The following is a 21,965-nucleotide window of genomic DNA, read 5'->3' on the forward strand; positions in this document are numbered from 1 at the left end:
GTGCTGTACCATAAGGGACTCCTGCCTTTGAGGAAGGTGGAGAACAAGCTCTCTGCCAGTGGAAACCACTGGATACACCAGCTGAGACTGGGTGACGGCCAAAGCAGTGAGGGAAAGCCACTCCCAGACAGGTAGGCATGCCTTCCACCCTGTCCCCTTGCTGGCCCCCGGGGACCCCTGAGTTCATTGAAGGAAATAAAGGCATGAACCCCATTTAGGGTAAGTGGTGCTTGTGCCTGATGGTTCCTACTCCTTGATGTCTTGCATCTGGGTCTTTGTTTTGCCTCGAGGTGTAATTCCTCAGAATAAACCACCATCACGTCATTATATGCATTGCCAAGCCCAATAAAGAGGTTGTAGGGAGCCCACCATGTGTGAAATTCCCCATTTCTTCATGAACAATCAGGTATGGGTGCTACTGCAGTGAGGATGCTCCTGGGGGTGATGCAGTGGGCCTTTAAGGTGCAGCATTTCTCCTAAGGTGCGTGATTTTGTGATAGCCCTGACTTGTCCGCAGAGACCTCAACCCCTCAGCTAAAAAGCCAGCAGGACTGACAAGCCTTCATCATCCAAAAGACCAGCCCACTAGGCTCCCTCGGGGGCCTCCCCGGGCTCTGCCTTGTGTCTGCAGCCCAGAACCCACACCCCCTTTCCCAGTTGGCTTGCTGGGTTCTCACTGAGAGCTGAATATGTGCTTGTCACTGCTATTCCTACAGACATTAGGTTTCTGGCTTAGGGATCCATAAGCATTCCAGAACCGTGCCAGCATCTGAGGTTTCTTTGAGTGGCCCCCCTTCCCCAGCATTCACAGACTCCACCGCCAAGCAAATCACATCACTGTTAACCACTATCACTAGTGTTTTGAAAAGAGAAATAATGTTTTTAAATCTCACTCCCACACACCCCGACCTCTCTCACCTCCTGATCTCCCGTAGGGGCGCGTTAACTGAATGTGTGTGCTGGGAACTCTGCCCCAGCTTTTAAAATAACCTCCTCATATCGTCACTTGGGGCCTCACTGTAACGTCTCAGCAGCAGGTCAGAAGGTGGAGGTACAGCCTCCCAGGACCCACACTTGGGGCTGCTCTGAGAGCTGGGCCCCCAGGGGCAGGACGTGAACCCTACAAACCCCCGTGCCAAGGGCCACTTGCAATGTTAGATTCGCAAAATGCCTTAAAACTCTTTTAATTGTTGCTCCCTCCGCCCCTCACCTCTTCTCCCTCCTCCTTCCACACCCCCTCAAAAAGGTGATCGTTTGCTTTAATGTGCCATTTGAACACAGAATGAGAATTGACTGTGTTGATGTATCCCTGTGGCTTCCCCTCACAGGCTCCTCCCTGGAGTCCTCAGGGTCTCCCCAGGGACCACACGGCCCTCCCCTGCCCCCAACCCAACCCCTCCCTTGGGCAGAATTTGTCTAAAGCCACAACTTAAAACACTTACCAGATTCCCCAGCCTTGCCGTCCCGCTCCCATTCGTAAACCCCTGCACAGCTCCTCAGTGGCTCATGCTTTTTCCCCAGATTGTGGCTTCCATGTGACCAACGGCAGACGTTTCTGACATGGCGGGCTCAGGTCACAAGGACGGTGTGTCAGAAATGAAGAGGACACAGCAGTGCACCCGCACGGGATCACAGCCACGGCAGTAGTCGGCCCAGCCCAGAAAGAGCTCCCTTTCCCGGCCTCAGGTTTCAAGGCCTCCTAAGTGGGCTTGCGATCCGTCAGTCTCTTCCCTGTGTATTCACTGTATTTACACAACTTGCCCACGTGCCTGTCCGGCCATGGCGTCCAGCAGCCAGCAGGGTCCTGACTTGTTGGGTTCGTAGGAGGCCGTGGGAGTTTTCAGAGCTGAGCCAAGCCAGAGGGTCTTTTTGAGGTAGTTCAGGGATGACAAATACATTTCTTTGCATAGTCTGTGCTGGACTGAATGTTGATCCCTCCACCAAATTCATATTTTGAAGCCCAAATCCCCACTGTGACAGTAATAAGAGGTAGGGCCTTTGGGAAGTAATAAGGTCACAAGGGTGGAGCCCTCATGAATGGGATTGGTACCCTTATAGGAAGAGACATTAGAAAGGTGACCTCTCTCTCCCTCTCTCTCTGTTTGCCATGTGAGGATACAAGGAGAAGGCGCCTGACTGTTTACAAACCAGGAAGCAGGCCCTCACCAGACAGCAGATCCACTGGTGCTTTGATCTTGGACTTCCCAGCCTCCAGAACTGTGAGAATAAATTTCTGTTGTTTAAGCCATGCAGTCTGTGGTATTCTGTCACAGCAGCTGGAGCTGACCAGGGCATGAACTAACTATGATAAATTAGAAGCAGCATCCTCAAATCCTACTCAGAGAAGCCTTGTAGGTCGAGGCCAAGCTCCCAGGAAAGCCTGTTGTAATAAATCAGTGATGCCCACAGCTCTGTGGTGAAGGAGGAGAAGCACATGTCCTGGGCTCGCAGCCCTTGGGTTGATTTTTCCCACTGACTACAGCTGCCAATTCCTAAACGTGATGCTGGCTTAGTGGGGACTGGCCTCCCCTGTCTAGTTATCCCAGGCTGAAGGCTAGAGAGAAAAACATGGCATAGTCCCAACTCTTCTTGTTTTATTATTATTTTTTAAATCCAACTAATAAAAATGGCCAAAATGCTAACGAATCACACAGAAATATATGAGAAAATAACACTGAAAAGCAAGCTCTACAGAACCAGAATATCCAAACACAGTTTGGTGCCTTTTTCCTGTTTTCAACCTTAATTACTCTCTGCTTAATTTTCCCTGTTCTTAGGATTATTTGGAGCCAGCTTTGAGGCAGAGCTGCTCTCTGCACTGGTTCTGGTACCACAGTGGACTGCAGAGCAGCTGGGATGAGCACCAAAGCTCATCGGCGTGAACAAAACCCCAACATGCCCCAGGCACACAGCCCCAGCATTTGTAAGGTCCCCAAACCACTTCCACCTCTTTGCCTGATCATCTGCTCTCCTTTGTCCAGTTCACATCACATGGCCTGTCACCCCATATCTACATTTTAAACTTCTCATAACCACAAATATCAACCCTTCCCAATCAGAACAAAAATATGAGGGGAAAAAAATCACCATAATGGGAAAAGAGTTTGAAAAAGAATCAACACATGTGTACGTATAACTGAATCATTTTGCTGTGCACCTGAAACCAACACAGCATTGTTAATCAACTATACCCCAATATAAAACTTTTAAAAAACACCATGAACCCCTCTGACATCTGCCCAACACAGCCTCTAACTCAGTGACACCCACTGTCCATTAGAACGACATAACCATGCATTGATCACATGACCTAAATACTTCCTTCCCTGTGACTCTTGCAAGCACTTACCATTTTGCATTCTCTAAATTTTTCATAGAAGAAAAGAATTAAGAATTGAAAGACAAGCCACTGACTGGGAGGAAATATTTGAAAAACATATCTGGTAAAGGATTTGTACCCAAAATAAACAAAAAGCGCTTACAATTCAGCAGTAAGAAAACAGGCACGCTGACACACCAAATGCTAACAAAGACGAAGAGTGACAGGAACTCTCATTCATTGCTTGTGGGAATGCAAAATGGTACAGCCACTTTGGAACACAGTTTGGTGGCTGTTTCTTACAAAACTAAACATACTCTTACCATACTGCCCAGCATTCACGCTCCTAAGTATTTACTCAGATGAGTTGCAAACTTACCTCCACACAAAAACCTGCATGTGAGTGTTTACAGCAACTTTATCCATAATTGCCAAAAACTGGGATTGATCAAGATGTCCTTAAGTAGGTTAATGGATAAATAAATGGTGGTACATCCATACAATGGAATATTATTCAGAGATAAAAAGAAATGGGCTATCAGGCTTCCCTGGTGGCGCAGTGGTTAGGAATCCACCTGCCAATGCAGGGGACACAGGTTCGAGCCCTGGTCCGGGAAGATCCCACGTGCCGCGGAGCAACTAAGCCCATGCGCCACAACTACTGAAGCCTGCGCGCCTAGAGCCAGCAACAGGAGAAGCCACCAAAATGAGAAGCCCCTGCTCGCCGCAATTAGAGAAAGCCCGCGTGCAGCAACGAAGACCCAGTGCAGCCAAAAATAAAATTAATTAATTTTTTTAAAAAGAAATGAGCTATCAAGCCACAAAAAAGATATGGGGGAATCTTAAATGCATATTGCTAAGTAAAAGAAGCCCGTCTAAAAGGCTACATACTATAGATTCCAACTATATGACATTCTGGAAAAAGCAAAACTAGGGAGACGATAAAAAGATCAGTGGTTGCCAGAGGTTGCAGGTGGGAGATCGGGAAGGATGAATAGGTGAAGCGCAGAGGATTTTAGGGCAGTGAAACTATTCTGTATGTTACTGCAATGGTGGACACAAAACATTATACATTTGCCAAAGCCATTAAGCCGTACCACACAAAAAGTCAACCTTAATATAAATTATGGATTCTAATTAATAATGATAACATATCAGTTATAACAAATCATACCAGGGCAATATATTAATCACTGGGGAACCTGGTGGGGGATTGTCTGATGAAGGGCTTTACAGGCATCCTGTGCTTTCTGTTCAATTTTTCTGGAAACCTAAACCTGCCTTTTTTTTTTTTTCTAAACCTGCCTTTAAAAATCTATTAATTTTTTTAAATGGCAATAAAGTATAAAACATGGGAATTTAATCAAGAATGCATACAAGATCTCTATTTTTAAAACTTTAACATTTTATTAAAGTAGTCTATTACAGAAGATGATTTTAATAGGGAACCCTCTTGCACTGTTTGTGGAAATGTAAATTGGTACAACCACTATGGAGAACAGTACGGAGGTTCCTTAAAAAACTAAAAAGAGAGCTACCGTATGATCCAGCAATCCCACTCCTGGGCATGTATCTGAAGAAAAACCATAATTCAAAAAGATACATGCACCCCAATGTTTGTTGCAGCACTATGTACAATAGCCAAGACATGGGAGCAGACTAAATGTCCATCAACAGAGGAAGGGGTAAAGAAGCTGTGGTACATATATACAATGGAATACTACTCAGCCATAAAAAAGAATGAAATAATGCCATTTGCAGCAACATGGATGGACCTAGAGATTATCATACTAAGTGAAATAGGTCAGACAGAGAAAGACAGGTATCACATATGTGGAATCTAAAAAAATAATACCAATGAACTTATTTGCAAAACAGAAACAGACTCACAGACATAGAAAACAAACTTATGGTTATTGAAGGGGAAAGCAGGGGCAAGGGATAAATTAAGAGATTGGGATTAACAAATACACACTACTGTATATAAAATAGATAATCAACAAGGACCTACTGTATAGCACAGGGAATTCTATTCAATATTCTCTAATAACCTATATGAGAAAAAAATCTGAGAAAGAATGGATATATGTATATGTATAACTAAATCACTTTTCTATACATCTGAAACTAACACAACATTGTAAATCAACTAAACTCCAATATACAATAAAATTAATTTAAATGGAAAAAAGATGATTTTAATAAATAGAAAGACATTTTATAGTCTTGGATGGGGTGATTTAATATTATTAAGACATTAATTCGTTCCAGAATAATCTGTAGATTCAGTGCCATCATAATCAAATTTTAGTTGGATTTTTTGAAGTATTTAATAAACTTACTTTAATATTGATTTGGAGTAATAAAAGTCTATAGGAAGCTGAATCAGCATTGAAAAGGAATGGTAAGGAAGAGGAACTTGCCCTATTACATAATAAGATACATTTCAAAGCCATAGTAATGAAAACAGTTTGATAGAGATAAATGGACCAATGGAATAGACTAGAGAGCTCAGAGATTTAATAGATGAGAGAAGGGGCCTACAAATCAATAGGAAAGGATGATTTGAATACATCAAAATTAAGGATTTCTTTCTAACAAAAGACATCATGAAGATAGTTAATAGATAATGGACAGAAAAGGAGAAGATATTTGTAATATCCAAAATTGACAAGGGATTTATACTAGATATGGACTGCAAAAATAAGAAGAAAACCCAACTACAATATAGAAAAATGGTAAAGGATATGAACAGGTCATTTCAGAAAAGGAAACACAAAAATAAGCATACGACGGCACGCTTAAAATCATTGGTGATCACCTAAATGCAAATTAACTCAATGAGATACAATTTTGCACCTATTACACTGGAAAAATAAGAGAGCTGGGAAGTACCAAGGAATGTGGGATGTTGATGGAGTGTAGATGGGTTTGAAAGTGATTTGCCTTATAGTTTATGCCTATAAAAAATCAGGTTGTGAAAAAGTAAAAACTATAGTTAAAAAGGTGCTGCACCTCATAGCTGCCTGTCTACAGGAGAGTCACCATAGCATCCCTGGTGAATGTGGACAGAGTGGACACACATTATGAGCCAGGAGAGTCTGGGCTCTCCACCAAATGTCTTGGAATCCCACAGCCATGAGGGATTTTAAGAGCCCCGTGGCTCCTGAAAGACACCACCAGAACTGTGGCAAAGAACATGAGCCTTGGCATCAAGGCGGCCCTACGTTCAAACCCAGCTTGGCCTCTAACTAACTGTGGGAACTTGGGCAAGTACCTTGAGCTCTCTGAACCTGTTTCATCCTCTCCAAAATGGCGATAATAATACATTCCGCATAGGACTGTTGTGAGGATTCATTGCAATTATGAATTGAAAGGCTATAACAGAGTATTTGGAACACACTAAGCGCTCAATAATGTTCACTAGCTTTGTTGTTATAATTATGATAAATACCTTCAGGAATGGAGGCTCCCTGAGCAGTGTAACCAATATCCCAGCAAGGCAGAAACAAGCATGATAACCGCTGCTTAAATGGTCAGAGAACAAAGAGACTTACCCAGGTTCACAGCTGAGCACACACACGAAAAATTGCTGCCCATCTTTCATTTCATTCACACTTTGAAATGTTTAACCTACACAGGAAATATTTTTTGTATGTTAACTTCCCTGGTATTTTTTTCTTGAGAATGTAAAAGCAATTTAGAATGATACATTCTTAGTGTCAGGTAGGAAGGAATGCTAGCAGAAGTCACACAGCTAGACTTTTTTGAATTTGGGAAACCTTTTCATAAGCATCTCCCCAACTCCACCACTGGCAAAGAGTGAATCAGCTTCTGCTCAAATAATTGCAACCACGGGGAACTCACAGCATTGGGAGACAGCCCTTGCAAGTTACCACGGTCCTCCTCATGGTTGGTTCTTTTTCTTAAAACCGTCAGTATCAACATCAAAAGTCTGCACTCACGGAAAAGACTGTAGGTCCCCTGAGAGCTGAGCCCAGGTTGCTGGTTCACTGCTACATCCACCAGACCTGGCACAGTGCCTTGGAACCTAGTAGGCAGGTAAGAGCTATTGGATGGGTGGATGGATGGATGGATGGATGGGATGCCAGCTCTAGATGCTGTAGAATAAGTTATACATATTTATTCCCCCATCGTACTACAACTTAGAGTTCAAAGCATGCAAGAATGCACTATATCTACATGAAAGATTTGGGGAAATTTCATGTGAAACAGTTCTAGAGGTGTAACTATCCTAAGACATATAAACGATTCCAGGCTTGAGTGTCAACAGTTTACTTTAAAGTGAATTACCCACTGATTACAAGGGTGTGAGTAGTCGTCAGATAAAAAACAGCCCCATTCTTTTTCAAATATTAACTCTAACAGGTGCCTGAGAGAAAATTACTAAATCTTCCAAATCTTCTTCTTTTCTTTAGTCATTAACAACATATAACCTACCATGTATTTTGTACTTAACACAACGTCTAAGACCTTAATTGAAATGTATGAGATTCTGAATAGGTCACAAGGACAGACTTTGGATAGAATCTGCTTATTCTTTCCCCAAATGTGCATTTGTGTATTGACAACATGGTCTCTTTCTCAAACTGAGTCATCAGATTTATTAACTGTTGTATCTGAAAAGAACAAGATTGTTAATAGTACTTATAATATTTATTATATTACATATAAATAAGTGCATTCACTTTTATTAATAATAAATAAGGCAAGTCACCCTGTTCCAAACTGACTGTGCTATATCTTGCATTGGTTTTTTTTTCTTTCTTTCTTTTTTGCAGAATGCCATTTGCTAAAAGTTTCAAGTCATGCCCAATGACTGATTTATTGTTTTCTTCACAGGAGGAGGGGAGAAGCATTAGGTACCTGGTACCCAGCAAAAGCCCTAATGGCAGAGTTATCAGTGAAATTCCTCAAAGTGACAAAGGGCTAGATGAGGGGTTCCTTGCTGGTACAACCAGGTCACAAGCCTAAGAAGGCTTGACGGGTATGGCTGGCTCCCTCCCCAGGGCCCGCTCTGTTTCCGATCTGGGCTTGGCTGGCCGGGCTGTGCTCCTTCCCCTGGCTCTCTGCAGGACCTCAGGCTCCAGGAATTTGGACCGAGTGGTAGAGACATCGCCGACAGAGACGGCAATTACCAGCTTCCTCCCTATGCTGTCTTGTGATTCAAAGCAGATTCTGCTCCACTTTTTTAAAAGGGGAGCACGTTAACGCTGGAGACCCACGAGAACAGAAACAAGCAAGGAAACTCTGACAGTCCCATACAAGAGTCCGTGAGTAAACAGCTCATCTGCGGTGAACCGCGGCTGGGATGTGGTCATGGGGAGCCCAGGGGCATGAAGGTCTGGTTGCTCTGTCCCTTCAGGAGGTGATAGGAGCTTCAGGAGTCCTGGGAACTGGTCATTTCACAATGACCTTGGGCTGGGACCCTCCACCTCCAAACACACACACAGAAAGACCCCCATGTCCATGCACGTCCCTCCCCTTGAGATGCCAAGTCATCCAGGGACTGCCTTTGTGCTCGCCTATAGGATGGAAGAGTTGAGAAAAAGAGGATACTCTTCCATGTGGGGCCTTTATCTGAAATAAACACCTTTGAGTCCAGTGGCTTTACATGCAAATTTCTCATCCTCAAGTGACTTTGGACTGGGCCTCCCTCACACCAATCCTGTCTGACACCAAAGTCGGACAACTTAGCAGAAATTGCTGCAGGCTGTCTGTGTAGCACAGTCACTGAAAACACTTTTTGCTTTACCTTCTTTCCTTTGCATTAATTTCCAACTAATGCACTCTCTTCCTCGAAGGGGTATATTTCTGTAGTAGGAGTTATATTTGTATCATTCTACTCTCTGTGAAAGTGTTCTTTTTTATGAGAATAATTCACATCACAAGAATTCTGATATCCTAGGTACAATTAGCTCATGGCTCGATATTTTAATGTGCATTTATATTCCCAATATTTCATGTACCACCCATAGGAGACCAGGACTGGAGTCGTGGGCCTCTTGCTATCCTCATGTTTTCTTAAATGAGCCACTGAGCTCTCTAAACCTCATCATCTCTATATTTACAATATAATAACAGCTATCTTGTAAGACTGTTGCAATGATTAACTGAGAAAATATACTAAATCCTTCTTAACATAGTATATTTTTGTTGTTACTATTATTATTAATGATAGACACGGCCCACCTATAAGCTAGCTAAGTACCAAGAAAACTGAGTAGGATGTACTTCTTACATTAATTTTCCAACATAATGGTTTGCTTCTGGTCTGACCAGAGTTTTACCCAAGGTCACACATGTGGTAAGTGACAGAGCAGGTCTAAAATCCAGGCCTTCCGACTCACAGTTTGGTTTCTCAGTATTTCTAACGCGGACACAACAGGATACACTGAAGCATCCGGCGCGAGTGGACAGGGGCGGGTAACAAGCCAGCTGAGCGATCAGCACCCTCGGCCTGTCCCAGCGCCCGATGCCTGCTTCTCTGCAGGATGGACCGGCTCTTGCCTCACTTGCATATCTTCCCTCCACCGCAGGAACCATGAGGTCTGTCCTGCTCGCTCTCTTCCTCCTTCATGCCTGCCCCCCTGGAGGAGCCAGCGACCTCCCTGAGGACCTGACGCTGCTGAGGACGGAGCTCGCGCTTCGCCTCTACCGGATCGTGGCCACGGACGGCAACCGAACCAACCTGGTCCTCTCCCCCGCCGGCGCGTTCATCCCTCTGGAGCTCCTGCAGTTCGGAGCCCAGGGGAACACCCGGAGGCAGCTGGTCCAGGCCCTGGGGTACACCGTCCACGGTAAGCGGGCCGCTGCTCCCCGTACTCTGCTGCACACGCCCACTGCCCTGCTCACACTTACCCTCCTCCCGTTCAGGCTGCCCCCAGGGGGCAGGCAGAGAAGGTTGCCCACGGGCAAGTGCGCAGCAGAAGGCACTCAAACTCTGCATCGTTACTCCAGATGATGTTTAAGGTTCCCTCTACTCTAGGTTTGGTGGCAATTTCTCAGTAGCATTTCACAAGCCCTTTCATAGTGCTTACTAGGTGTCAGGATGTGCTTGAAGCACTTTACAAATATAATTTAATTCATTGTCCCAACAACCCTATTGAGGTAGGTAATTATCTCATCAAACCTATTTTAGAGATGAGCCCAGTTAGGCACAGAGAGTACAAGCAACTTGCCCAAGGTCACACAGCCTGGAAGCAGCAGAGTTGGGACTCAAACCCAGGCTGTCTGGCTTCAGAGCTCGCACTGTTGACCAACCTGCTTTCATAAATCTGTGACTTCAAGGCAGGGCCATACCTACCAACATAATTCTATGATTATGGGCTTCATAACAGCTCTGTCAGTGGCGGCAAGAGCCTCATGAATGCCAGGTCAGCCACACCTGGCCCACACTCAGGGCCTGGCAAAGCCTGGCCTTGGTCCCAACCTCCCAACTCCATACAAACACAGACACTCGTGCACACAGCTTTTTCTTCTCTTGGAATAAGATGCCAGTAAAAAAGGATGGGAGCTACAATTGTATAAATTAATACTTTTTAGAAAGCGCAGGAACTCATACCAGGACAGTCATGGCAAGAGCTTCCTTTGAGTTGGAATCTTGAGTTGGCAAGTAAAGGTGAGCCCTCCAAACATCAGGCCACAAGGCACCAGCTGTGTGTCCTGTCCCCCTCCATCCATACCCTGTCCTCTGCCAAAACAATTCTTGTGGGCCTGCTGGCCAACAGACAAATGTGTTTTCTCTCTGGGAATAAGTGAAGACAAACATAAATTATCAAGCTGAATTTTCTTCGGCAAGTGTATCATGGAAATGCACGTATCCATGGAGTCACTCTTGCATAGCCACATTAGATTCAGTGCAACACAATCCATCAAGTACTTCTGAGCTCCTGCCGCGTGGGCTGGTATTACGCCAGGAATTTAGCAGCCAGGTATGTAAGGAAACCGCTGAACACAAAAGCTCAGTCTCATAGGAACGACGCGCATAGAAACACATTCTAACACAAGGCAGTGAGTGTACTCATTTGAAATAAGTTAGTACAGGGGAGGGAATGATGTATTCCACTGGCAGATCAGGAAGCCTTCCCAGAAAACATGACACCTGAGTTAGGTTATGAAGAATAAATAGGAATATGAAAGAGGGGCAGGCATTTCAGCCTTGAAGCAGATTCTCCCAGAAGTCAGGGTTACGGGGAAAGTGAGAAATGCAAGCGCAGTTACCCTGCAGAGAAAGAGAACTGATGACAGTCAATTCTTTGTTTACAGGGACAACCATGGTACCTGGTTAACCAAATATGATGATTAACAGGGTTTCCATAGAGCCCATTCAAGAATTACCAAACTTCCAGAATTGCTTAATGGTCAGACTCTGTGGAACATAATCCCACCTTTTTTTTTCTTACTCACAAATGGCTTCATTATCTTATGGAGCCATGGTTAATTATTACAAACAGGAATGCGCTGCTTACAGAGCTCTAGTTAATAGAATACCCCTGGATTTCTGTTTGCCACAAAATTGCTCAGAGAATCAGCTGCGTTCTGACTTAAAAACAACCTGCCACTGCCCACCACCCCTGCCCTGGCCCAGCCTTTCTCTTACAAGTGGGTGCAGTCCAGGGGCTTGGGGCACTGTTCCCGTCTGATCAACAGAGATCCATCCAAGTTCACAGTGGGACCCATGGGCCCTGTCTTCTCACTGACATCCAGCCAATAGGTGACCACCAGCAGCTTTGCCAGCATCCCCACCTGCTGGTGCTAAAGCACAGCACGAGTTTCAGAACAGGCACCAGTGATATCCCCCCAAAATACCTTTGTTTTCGCCGCATGAGACACACGATTTCCCAATGGTCCAAGTTCGAGGAATTCCCATTGCTTTTCCAGGTAAATTAATAAAGAACGCTTTACAGCTTTCTATTCATCACAAGAATGATGCTGGGAACAGAGGCCTCAGAGACGGAGGTAGCCTGGCCCCTGGGAAAGAATCTTGTCTGATGATGCACATGGACTCACTTTTACAGTCATTATGTCATTTGGTCCTTAGAGAAACCATATGCAATCGCTAGGCCTCCTAAAGTCCCCATTTTACAAATGACACAAGTGGTTAATGATTTGGTAAGACTCAGCTCACCCCACAGGCAAGTGGATTCCAGTTCCAGATTTTCTGACTCCAGTCCTACGTTCTTTCCTCAACTCTTTAGCGCCACTGTCAACCACTGAGCAGTTGCAGCAACATATCTAAGCACCTTACCTTCTTGATTTTTCACCAGACTCATCTTCATCACTCTCTCAGCTCAACCAAACCCTTTGCACATCATCCGAAACTTAACCCTCTTTAATCAGCATCACAAATTGCCAACTGAGAATTTTATATACATTAATCTTACAATCCAGAACCCCTCCCCCCGCCCCTGGATTCAGCGTCACATTCAAGACGTTCAGTTCAGCTAATGTATTGAGAAGGAAGGCTCTTTCCGAGCTGGTGTCTCAAATGAGTTAAAAGGCTGGTCTGCAGCGGGACTCAGGAAAATACCATTTCTTCCAGCACTTTCCTGCCACTCTGCGCCATCCCAGGGACCCTCCCTTCAGACCCTCCACCCTCCCCGCTACATTCCTGATCTACTGCAGCCCCCTGGTTTCCCTCCTTCTCGCTCACTGTTCTGTTAGAGCCACCCAGCCCCTCCAGCAGGAAGGACAGCTTTGTAGGAGGGGAGGCGGAGGAGACAGGAATTGAGGCAGCAGTTTCAAGGGCTGGGGCGGAGGGGGGAGCCGTCTGTCACCACTCACGTCAGTCCCTTTTGCCGCATTACAGAGAAGGCCTAGGAAACGCAGCAAAACAGGAGGCTTCGTGAGGCTCTCCCGAGCAGAGGAGCAGACCGTTCCCAGCCCACCTGTCCTTCACCAGAGGGTGGGAGCGGGGTGGGGGGTGACGCCGGGTTACACTGAGCAAGTTTATTAATTTGCCTGAGCCCCGGCTCCCTCATCTATACATGGGATCATAATTGCACTTAATTCACAGGGTTGTGGAAAGGGTTAACCATGATCATGCATGTAGAGCGTTTAACAGAGTGTGAACACCGTCAACCTTCAGTATCTTTTATTCTGACGCTGTCTGTTCATTCCGGCAGCATCTAGAAAAGCACTTCCAATGTGCTAATGGTAGGGACAGAGCAGGCTCAGGTGGAGACAAGATTTCTCAAGCCTCTTGACTCTGCTAATTGGAAGTGCCTGGCTAGAAAGACAGCTGGTCCTCTGGGCCAGAGAGGGTGAGAGGACAGAGAGCTCTGTGACCATCCCCTAAGGTCACGTGACACTGAGGACCACAGAAATGTCTCCGTTCTCCCCTGCAGACAGTCTACATTCTACAGGGACATGATTCCATAAGTACTTATGACCTTCCTCAGTAGAGGAAAATCTGACGGGAATTTTTTTTCATTCATGGCTTTTCTCATTAAAAGAAAAAGCAAGCACTTGAGGAGCAGCACAGTTGTCGACTCTAAGAAGCAGCTTTGGTAGTGAAAGTTCTGTGGAGTAGAATCTGCCCACAACCCCGTTCTGCAGCCTGGTGGCTGGGGACGCTGGTCGGCATATATTCTGTGTCCCCAGAAGGACTCTGGCTGGCACGTCAGGGGTAGGGGGTCTGCTGCTGCCTCTTGGCCTGGCCTCTGTGACATGAAGGATGGGACATGGTGTGGACGGACCCCCAAGCCAAGACAGATCCCTGGCGCCCTGGGAGAGCCAGTAGGGGCAGGGTGGGGCAGGAATAGGGTGCAAAGCCTGGGTGTCACGGGGGAGATTTGTGGGCAGCCACTGGGCCATGCCTAAGACAAAGGGGAGGCCAGGAGGACAAGGGAAGGGCCGTGTTCCAGAGGCAGCCTGCCTGGGAAGGGGTCCTGACTGCTGGAAAAGCCCAGCCTGCACGTCTCGGGAGGATACTCAACTGTGTCGTGACTCGGCAGCAGGTGAGAGGCCTAGCTCCAGCTCCAGATGCCCAGGGCTGGCGGGAGAGACCCGCAGTCATGAACAACAGTACGAGAAAGAAATCTATTGACTATGGAGAGAAGGAAGCAATCTGCTGTGTAAGCCGTGAATAACCAGAAGCCCAGCTGCCGCCAAGAAGGTGGAAACCATCGACTCTCTCAAATGCCTATTATTTCCTCAACATTCTTGCAGGTTCTCGCGGACATGAATAATAACGGGCTGTCTGCTGGGGCTCAGGGGGATGAGGGAATGTAGCACTGGGCTACATTTCTGACTCAAGGTGTTTAGGAAGCATAGTCTCTGAGAGGTTGGTAGTGTTTTTCTATTTGACTTAATCCCAGGCTGATTTCTTTCAAATCTAGTTTCCTCCCCCTCAACTTTTTTATTTATTTATTTATTTATTTTTGTGGTATGCGGGCCTCTCACTGCTGTGGCCTCTCCCGTTGCGGAGCACAGGCTCCGGACGCGCAGGCTCAGCGGCCATGGCTCACGGGCCCAGACGCTCCACGGCATGTGGGATCTTCCCGGACCGGGGTACGAACCCGTGTCCCCTGCATCGGCAGGCGGACTCTCAACCACTGCACCAACAGGGAAGCCCTCTTCCCCCTCAACTTTTAATCTGTGGATCCAGGCTAATTCCTGAGCAACTTAGCTATGACTTTACCCATTTGACTGTCTATGGTGGATGAACCGTGGGAAATGAGAGTGGAGCCTCTGGGGTCCCATTCCCATGCAACGTGCAAACAGAGCTGGGGCTAACTCCTCTCTTACATTCACCATTTTGATCGATCCCAACATCTTTTTTGCAGACCCAAGGGTCAGAGAGTGGCTTCGAGCTGTTTATGCCGCGCTACCCAGCACCAGCCCTGGCACCGAGCTGGAGCTGACCTGCACCCTCTACGTGCAAACGGGGATGCCACTCGCCCCCTGCTTCGTGGAGCAGGTCTCCCGGTGGGCCAACAGCAGCCTGGAGGCAGCCAACCTCAGGGAGCCCAATGGCACCACCATCCTGGCCAACGGATGGGCCCCCAGGCAGACCACAGGTAAAGGAAAATCGTCCACCTTGATGAGGCTAAAGGTGGAGGGCTGAAGAGACAGGTCCTCCCCCCGTTACTCATCAGAAGCCAGGCGACGGGCACTCAGGCCGCCCTCAATTGCAGCAGAACCTTCTCCTGTTGGAAGACCCCACCCTTGAGTGAAGCAAGGCTCACTTTTGGTCCCATTCTGCCCCTCCCCCACCCCCAGAGACACAGGCACACACGCAGGCACACCCAGAAGGGCGCTCTTCAGAGCCTCCCACCCCCAGCCGAGCCCTGCAGGCTTTGTTCCATGCAATGCCCCCCAGGTGTGTTCCCACTGAGCTCTGTTCTCATCGACAGCTAACTCCCTTCAGAGCAAGAGGCAGTAGGAGCCCCAAAAGTGGTATCTTGGGAATTTAGCTTAAGGAAATACTTGTATGTAGTAAGACGTTTAGCCCAGTATTATCAAAGAAAAAGACTGATAAATAACCTACCTGTCCAGCAATTAGGGATGATTCAACGAATTATAGCACCTACATATCATGCAGCTGTAATTACCATCAAAGATGATGAACATCATTACCATCTACTGAGTGTTCAGTTTATCTAGCACCCTTCTAAGTGCTCCGTACCTATTAGCTCAGTTCCCCCTCACAGTAATCCTAAGATCTAAGTGCTATTATTGGCCCCATTTCACAAACGGAGAAACTGAGGCACAGAGAATTGTGCCTCCTGCCCTGCACCCGCAGAGCCAGGATTCTAACCCAGGCAGTCTGGCTCCAGCATCCTTGATGATTACAAAGGTTACACAGAAATAGGGAGAACGTTGAAGACCCAGTGCTTAAAAGACAGAACAGGGAATACGTACTTTACGAATTGAGAACAATATGTTTGCCAGCAGGAGTGCAGAGTTAAAATGCAGACGTTGGGGCTTCCCTGGTGGCGCAGTGGTTGAGAGTCTGCCTGCCGATGCAGGGGACTCGGGTTCGTGCCCTGGTCCGGGAAGATCCCACATGCCGCGGAGCGGCTGGGTCCGTGAGCCATGGCCGCTGAGCCTGCGCGTCCGGAGCCTGTGCTCCGCAACGGGAGAGGCCACAACAGTGAGAGGCCCGCGTACCACAAAAAAAAAAAAAAAAAAAAAATGCAGACGTTAAGATCTTTATTGATGAGGAGGTTTCCTCTCTTTCAGTTTTCTCCAACGTTTCACAATGTCTTTCAATTTACTTAAAAACGTTTAACTCCCTGTTGCAGCTGTTGTGCTTCCGGGAGACGCAAGGCCACGGTTTGCTGCTGTGAACCCCGTGGGTAGGGGTCGGTGCGGCGCCGGGGAATGGATGGTCCTCCAAGAAAGACGGGTAGTTGGTGCCCCGAGACCGGGGCCAGGCTGCTTGGGTTCAAATCCAAGGTCTCTGTCTTGGGTAACTGGGCAGATGGTGACTTTGTAGCTCACAAGTATGAGACCTTGGACAGCCTATCTGAGTCGTGGTGCCCATCTTTAAAACTGGGAATAACAACAGAGCTGGCAGGGGGAGTTGGGGAGCGTTTGCTAAGCACTGAAAACAGAGCCTAGCGCAAAGTGTGTGTTTAGTAAATGAATAATGAGCTGGAGCAACGTGGCCGCTTGACGAGTGGCCAGCCCGCTCCGGAATTTCAAGCCCATGCCCTGGACGTTGTTGTGTAAACAAAGGCTCTGCCAGGCATGAGGCCCAGCAGCATTTGGGGCCATGGGGGGTGGAGGGTAGAGGTGACACTGTGCAGCGTCTCCCATCACAGCGCCCAGCCCCTCCCAGGGGGCTGTCTGAGCTGCGCAGGCCTCGCGCTTCCTGGGAAACGGTCCCAGCCGGAACACAGCTGGAACAAGCCAGGGCATCCCAAGCTGTTCGGAAAAAAATTAAAGCATGGTCTCCAACCACAGCTCGTTACAAACACTGCAGTTCCACAACTAAGTACTAAAAAGCAAGCTACAAACCCAATTTCGGGGATGCCTCAGCCGGGTGTGCATGCAAGCGTCAGCATCACAGCGGCGCTCCGCTCTCTGCTTGCAGGTGAGCGTCCCGGGGGCTCCACCTGGGAGCAAGGCGGCAGCGGCGTGGACTCCGCACAGCTGGTGCTGGTGAGCACCGTGTCCTTCCAGAGTGCCTGGCGGCACCGATTCTCCTTCTCGGACACTCAGCTCCTGCCTTTCACCTGTGCCCAGGACGTCGTCCTCCAGGTCCCCATGATGTACCAAATGGCCGAGGTCAACTACGGTGAGCCACGAGAGCCCGGGAGGGAGCCGTGAGGGCAGGAGGGGAGGCCAGGGCTTCGCTCTGAAAGGATGGAACCGAGCATCACTGCGATACCCTCGGCTGTGCGGGGCCCACGGAGGAAGGACAGACCAGGGAGCCGGAGACTATCAGGATAGTGAGGGGGCACATGGGGAAGAGAAACCAGATTTCATGCCTGGCCTTTCCTTCCGCGCTGAGTAAAGGGGGGGACTTAGTGTGAAACCAAGAACGTCTGGGCAAATCCCTTCCCCTGGCAGTCACTCCCGTAAAATGAACACCGGCCTCAGTGTTCAGTGCTGAGAAAGGATGGAAGGTTGAGAGTCCAGTCTAGAAGGTTCTCGAGAGCATGTCCACCCGAAAGTGCCACTGGCCTGAAATACCAGGGTTCTCTGCCTGCCTACCCTGCCCACTGTCACTCATCCCCCTCGCAGTGGAGGTACGCCAGGCTGCCCCCCATCCCAGCAGACTAGTGAGTACTGTGGATGCTCCAGTGGGGCCCCAACGAGGCCAGGGAGGGAGGGACCCCGCTGCCCATCCCCCACTGCCCTGCCCCCTACACACCTCCTCTCCCCTGCACCCCGCCAAACCCTGGTCTGCAGGCTCAGCTCCCTCCGGCTTGTGGGGCTAATTATGTTGTTATTCACTAATTAAACCAGTGAGACTTGAATCAGTGTTTTAGGAACTTCGGTGTTTAGAAAACTTGCTGTCATCCTGCTTTGATGCCATACAGGACCCTTGTGAGCTCTCAGTGAATTCATTCATTAGTTTATTCAACCAGTACTTATTAATTGAGGTCAAGTAAGACGGGAATGAAAGAACGTCTATTGAATACGTAAAATATACCTTTACAGCGATTGTAGTTCTTGCTCCTAACATTTCCCCATCGCTGCTGTGACCCAGGCTTGATCCGTCCGCTGGGCGGTGGCTGGCAGGCAGGCTCTGAGAGGCTCTTGCTTTCCCCAGCGTACAGTGGCTGGCACATAATGGAGGCTGAGCAAATATTTATTGAACAGACACAATAAGGAGTATGAACCACGCCCCTGTCTTTCCCCACTGATCCTAAGATTTTGCCTTAGTGACCCGCCAACTCAGCTGTCCCTCGACATTAAGGCCCAGACCTCCCCATCCTCCCAGGGAAGGGATCAGGCCTGGAGCTCCACCCGAGACCGGGGCTGCCACAGACCGCCAGGTCTCCCCAGCCCAGCTGGATGCTGCATGTTACTTGCCCATCTTGCCCTGTCACTGAGTCTGGCCACTGCGTCTGCATTCACCAGCAACCCTCGCCGGGTCTTCTGATCTCTGGCCATCTGGGTCTGCTGCCACCGTCCCATCACAAGCTTCTGAAATCAGGCTCTGCCCAATGGCCTGGACTTGTCCTCAGTCAGCCAGTGCCATTGCCCACAAGCTCCCAGCTGTCCATCCTGAGACCTACAGGGTACAAATTACATCAGGTCAAATCCAGCCCGGACTTCTGTTTCGTTAGGCCTGTGCAGTGCTTTCGAAATTGAGAAATTTCCCGTGACATCTGGGTTTAGAGCTTTTGTTGAAAGATAGGAAAATCTGGCACAAAGAGCCTGGGTCCTGACATGGCAACAACAAGCCAGGATTGGACTGGCTGCCCCTTTAAGACAGGCTCTCCTGTGTGCCATCCTCCCCACCCTGCCCAGCCACTGTCGGCCCTGGGGTTCAAGCCCCATGAGAATATCTTAGAGATGTTCTAGGTCTTAGGAGTAGAAAAGATGGCCACAGCTACCCACAGTCTTCGGCCTCAAACTGCTCCCTGAGGCAGAGGTGGACACCGTGTTTGTTAATAAAATGCATTGTTTCCACTTCTGTGAGCTGGCCCTTCCCAGGGTCTGGCACTGTTAGGTTCCCTGGACTCCTGGGACAGAACTAACCCCCCATCCGCTGAATCCCCAGGCCAGTTCCAGGACCCCGCGGGCCATCAGGTAGGGGTGCTCGAGCTGCCATACCTGGGAAATGTGGCCAGTCTCCTCCTGTTGCTGCCGAGAGACAGAGACACGCCACTGAGCCACATTGAGCCTCACCTCACAGCCAGCATCCTCCACATCTGGACCTCCAGCCTGAAGAGAGCCAGGATGGACGTGCTCCTGCCCAGGTGAGCAGCTGCGTTGTCGTGACGGGGGGCTCTGCAGCCTGCTTCAGTCAGCCAGACCTGGAACCCAGGTGGCCCGACTCGAGGGTCTGTACAGGTACCTTGGAGGAATGTGCCCTAAATCTTATCACATCCTAAGAGTATACAAACATCATTTTCAAAACCAAAGAGGCAAGATCGCTTATGCAGTTGAGCAAATACAGATATAATTCTGATCTGAAGGCAAATTAAAGCATACGAATTCAAGACTTTAGGTCCTTGTGCTGAAAGTTTTATTCTTTCTAAATAAAGGTGAGCCTTTCTTTAAGAAAACCCAATGGGTACCAATACAAAACCCCAAGAGGTGAAAAAGTTAAATGATGGTGCTGGATTTTGCTTCTGCAAAACAAAACCTATTTGCAAACCTCATTACTTTACAAAGGATTCCTCAACGAACATCTTTAAATGATAAGCTTCTCTGGTACATTTGAAATCAGAGTAAATGCGTAATTAATTTGTACACCAGCATCAAGCAAGAAAAGTATCCGAGGGTTCATTTGAAGCATGTGGATTCTTCGTGTGCCTTCCCACTGGCCGCCTTGGGCTCCTCCACTGACCAGGCTGTCAGCAGCGCTGAGCCAGAGGCCTTGGCAGTGGTCCCTCGAGGAGTTAAAAATAAGTCCAGGCACTGGAACAAAAACACACAGAGACCCAGTGAGTGAAGGGCCAAGGTCTAAAGCGGGATCCGGCATAGCGAGGGCAGAAGGTGAACTAAACTCTAAGACAAAGCCTATCTCTCCAAGCGAAATATTTAGACCCCAAATCAAAGTCCAAAGACTGGCTATTTCAACAGATCTCTCTGGCATGGAGCAGAAGCAGCCCTGATCTTTCTGTTATGTGTGAGAGAAGCTCAGCAAAGGAGGAAGAGCGTTCAAGGCTAAAAGTGGAGAGAAAATGCAGCCAGGTGCAGGAATTTGCTACAGTCTTTTTGAGCATATGAGGCAGATGGCTGGCCTTGTCCTGGAGCAGCTGGTATAAGGAAGAGGCCCCAGGGAGGTGCCTAGCTCCATTGCGAACTCTTCACTGGTGCTGAATCCGCCTTTAGAACTTGCAAACCCTTGAGGAATGATCCTAAAAAACTTTGGAGGACAGAGAAGGGACAGGAAGGCAGAGGTCACAGTAACCCAAGTATTGCTTCACACCTGACCTCATCCAGATTAAAAAGAAAAAAAAATTAATCTCCCTAAGACCACCTGCTGTCTGAGAAGGATAGAAGATTTTAGGGAAATAAAACTCCCCTTCCCTATTAGGGCTATTTCACAAGCAAAACTAACCAAGTTTTAAAAAACTAGCTTTAAGCCCTTTAGGGAATAAAGAAGGAAGTAAAAACTATTTTAGGTCTAGATTTGGGTACGAAACTTTGGACCATGGTAGACGCAAGTCAGCTTTTGGGCAAGAATTTTCCTCTAGTTCCACAAATCATTGATTCATCACTTAGTATGACCTGCTCTAAAGTCAGCCTGCATATTTTACTTAGCAAGAGCCAAAACTAGGGCACTCTGTGGGTAGCCAGGCAAAAATTGTATGGCAACGACGTGAGCCTTCTGGTTAAACATCACCAAGCAGTGCAGCAGTAGATTCTGGATGAATTATGATATCTACCTTCCAAAGTAAACTTTTATTTATAAAGAAATAAAATGGAATATATAAGGGCTGTCAGTCTTCATTAGGAACATTACCATACCAAAAGAATAATCAAGAAAACCCACAAGAAAGGCTAATTATGTCAAATATATATTTGTTTAATGAGTAAAACACTTAGTTTTTAGGTCAGCAAAGTGGGAAGCCAAACAATGAGCATTTTTTTCTTATGTTAGACATGATATGTGCATTTTCTTAAACCCACCAGATCTCATAAATCCCAAATGAGCTTGCCCTTCCTTCAAGGAGCTGCTGATCATCACCATGTGCATTTTGCGCTTTTCTGAGGGTGTTTTCTTTCTTCCTTTTTAAATTGAGAGAGAATTCACATACCATAAAACCCATTCTTTCAAACGGATTTACAATTAAAGTGTACAATGCAGAGGTTTTTAGAATATTTGCAAAGTTGCGCAACCATCACCACTATCTAATTCCAGAACATCGTCATCACCTCAGAAAGAGACTCCACACCCCTTAGCAGTCACTGGCATCCCCCTCGCCCCAGCCCTAGGCAATCTACTTTCTCTCTCTGTGGATTTGTCTTTTCTGGACATTTCATGTAA

The 21,965-nt window shown here is 47.5% G+C and overlaps 1 protein-coding gene across 1 annotated transcript in view; it reads left to right on the forward strand.

Moving 5' to 3' along the window:
• Positions 1 to 8,465: 8,465 nt before the first annotated feature.
• The window catches only part of SERPINE3 (serpin family E member 3), a 30,248-nt gene continuing 16,748 nt past the window's right edge, over positions 8,466 to 21,965 (forward strand). Inside the window, 5 exon segments of the mRNA XM_024755416.1 lie at positions 8,466 to 8,613; positions 9,880 to 10,140; positions 15,130 to 15,363; positions 17,385 to 17,588; positions 19,527 to 19,725. Coding sequence (XP_024611184.1) covers positions 9,885 to 10,140; positions 15,130 to 15,363; positions 17,385 to 17,588; positions 19,527 to 19,725 — 893 coding nt within the window. The 5' untranslated portion in view covers positions 8,466 to 8,613; positions 9,880 to 9,884.

This window comes from Neophocaena asiaeorientalis, unplaced genomic scaffold (genome assembly GCF_003031525.2).
Source record: "Neophocaena asiaeorientalis asiaeorientalis breed wild unplaced genomic scaffold, Neophocaena_asiaeorientalis_V1.1 scaffold59, whole genome shotgun sequence".
In the NCBI taxonomy this organism is placed as follows: Eukaryota; Metazoa; Chordata; class Mammalia; order Artiodactyla; family Phocoenidae; genus Neophocaena; species Neophocaena asiaeorientalis.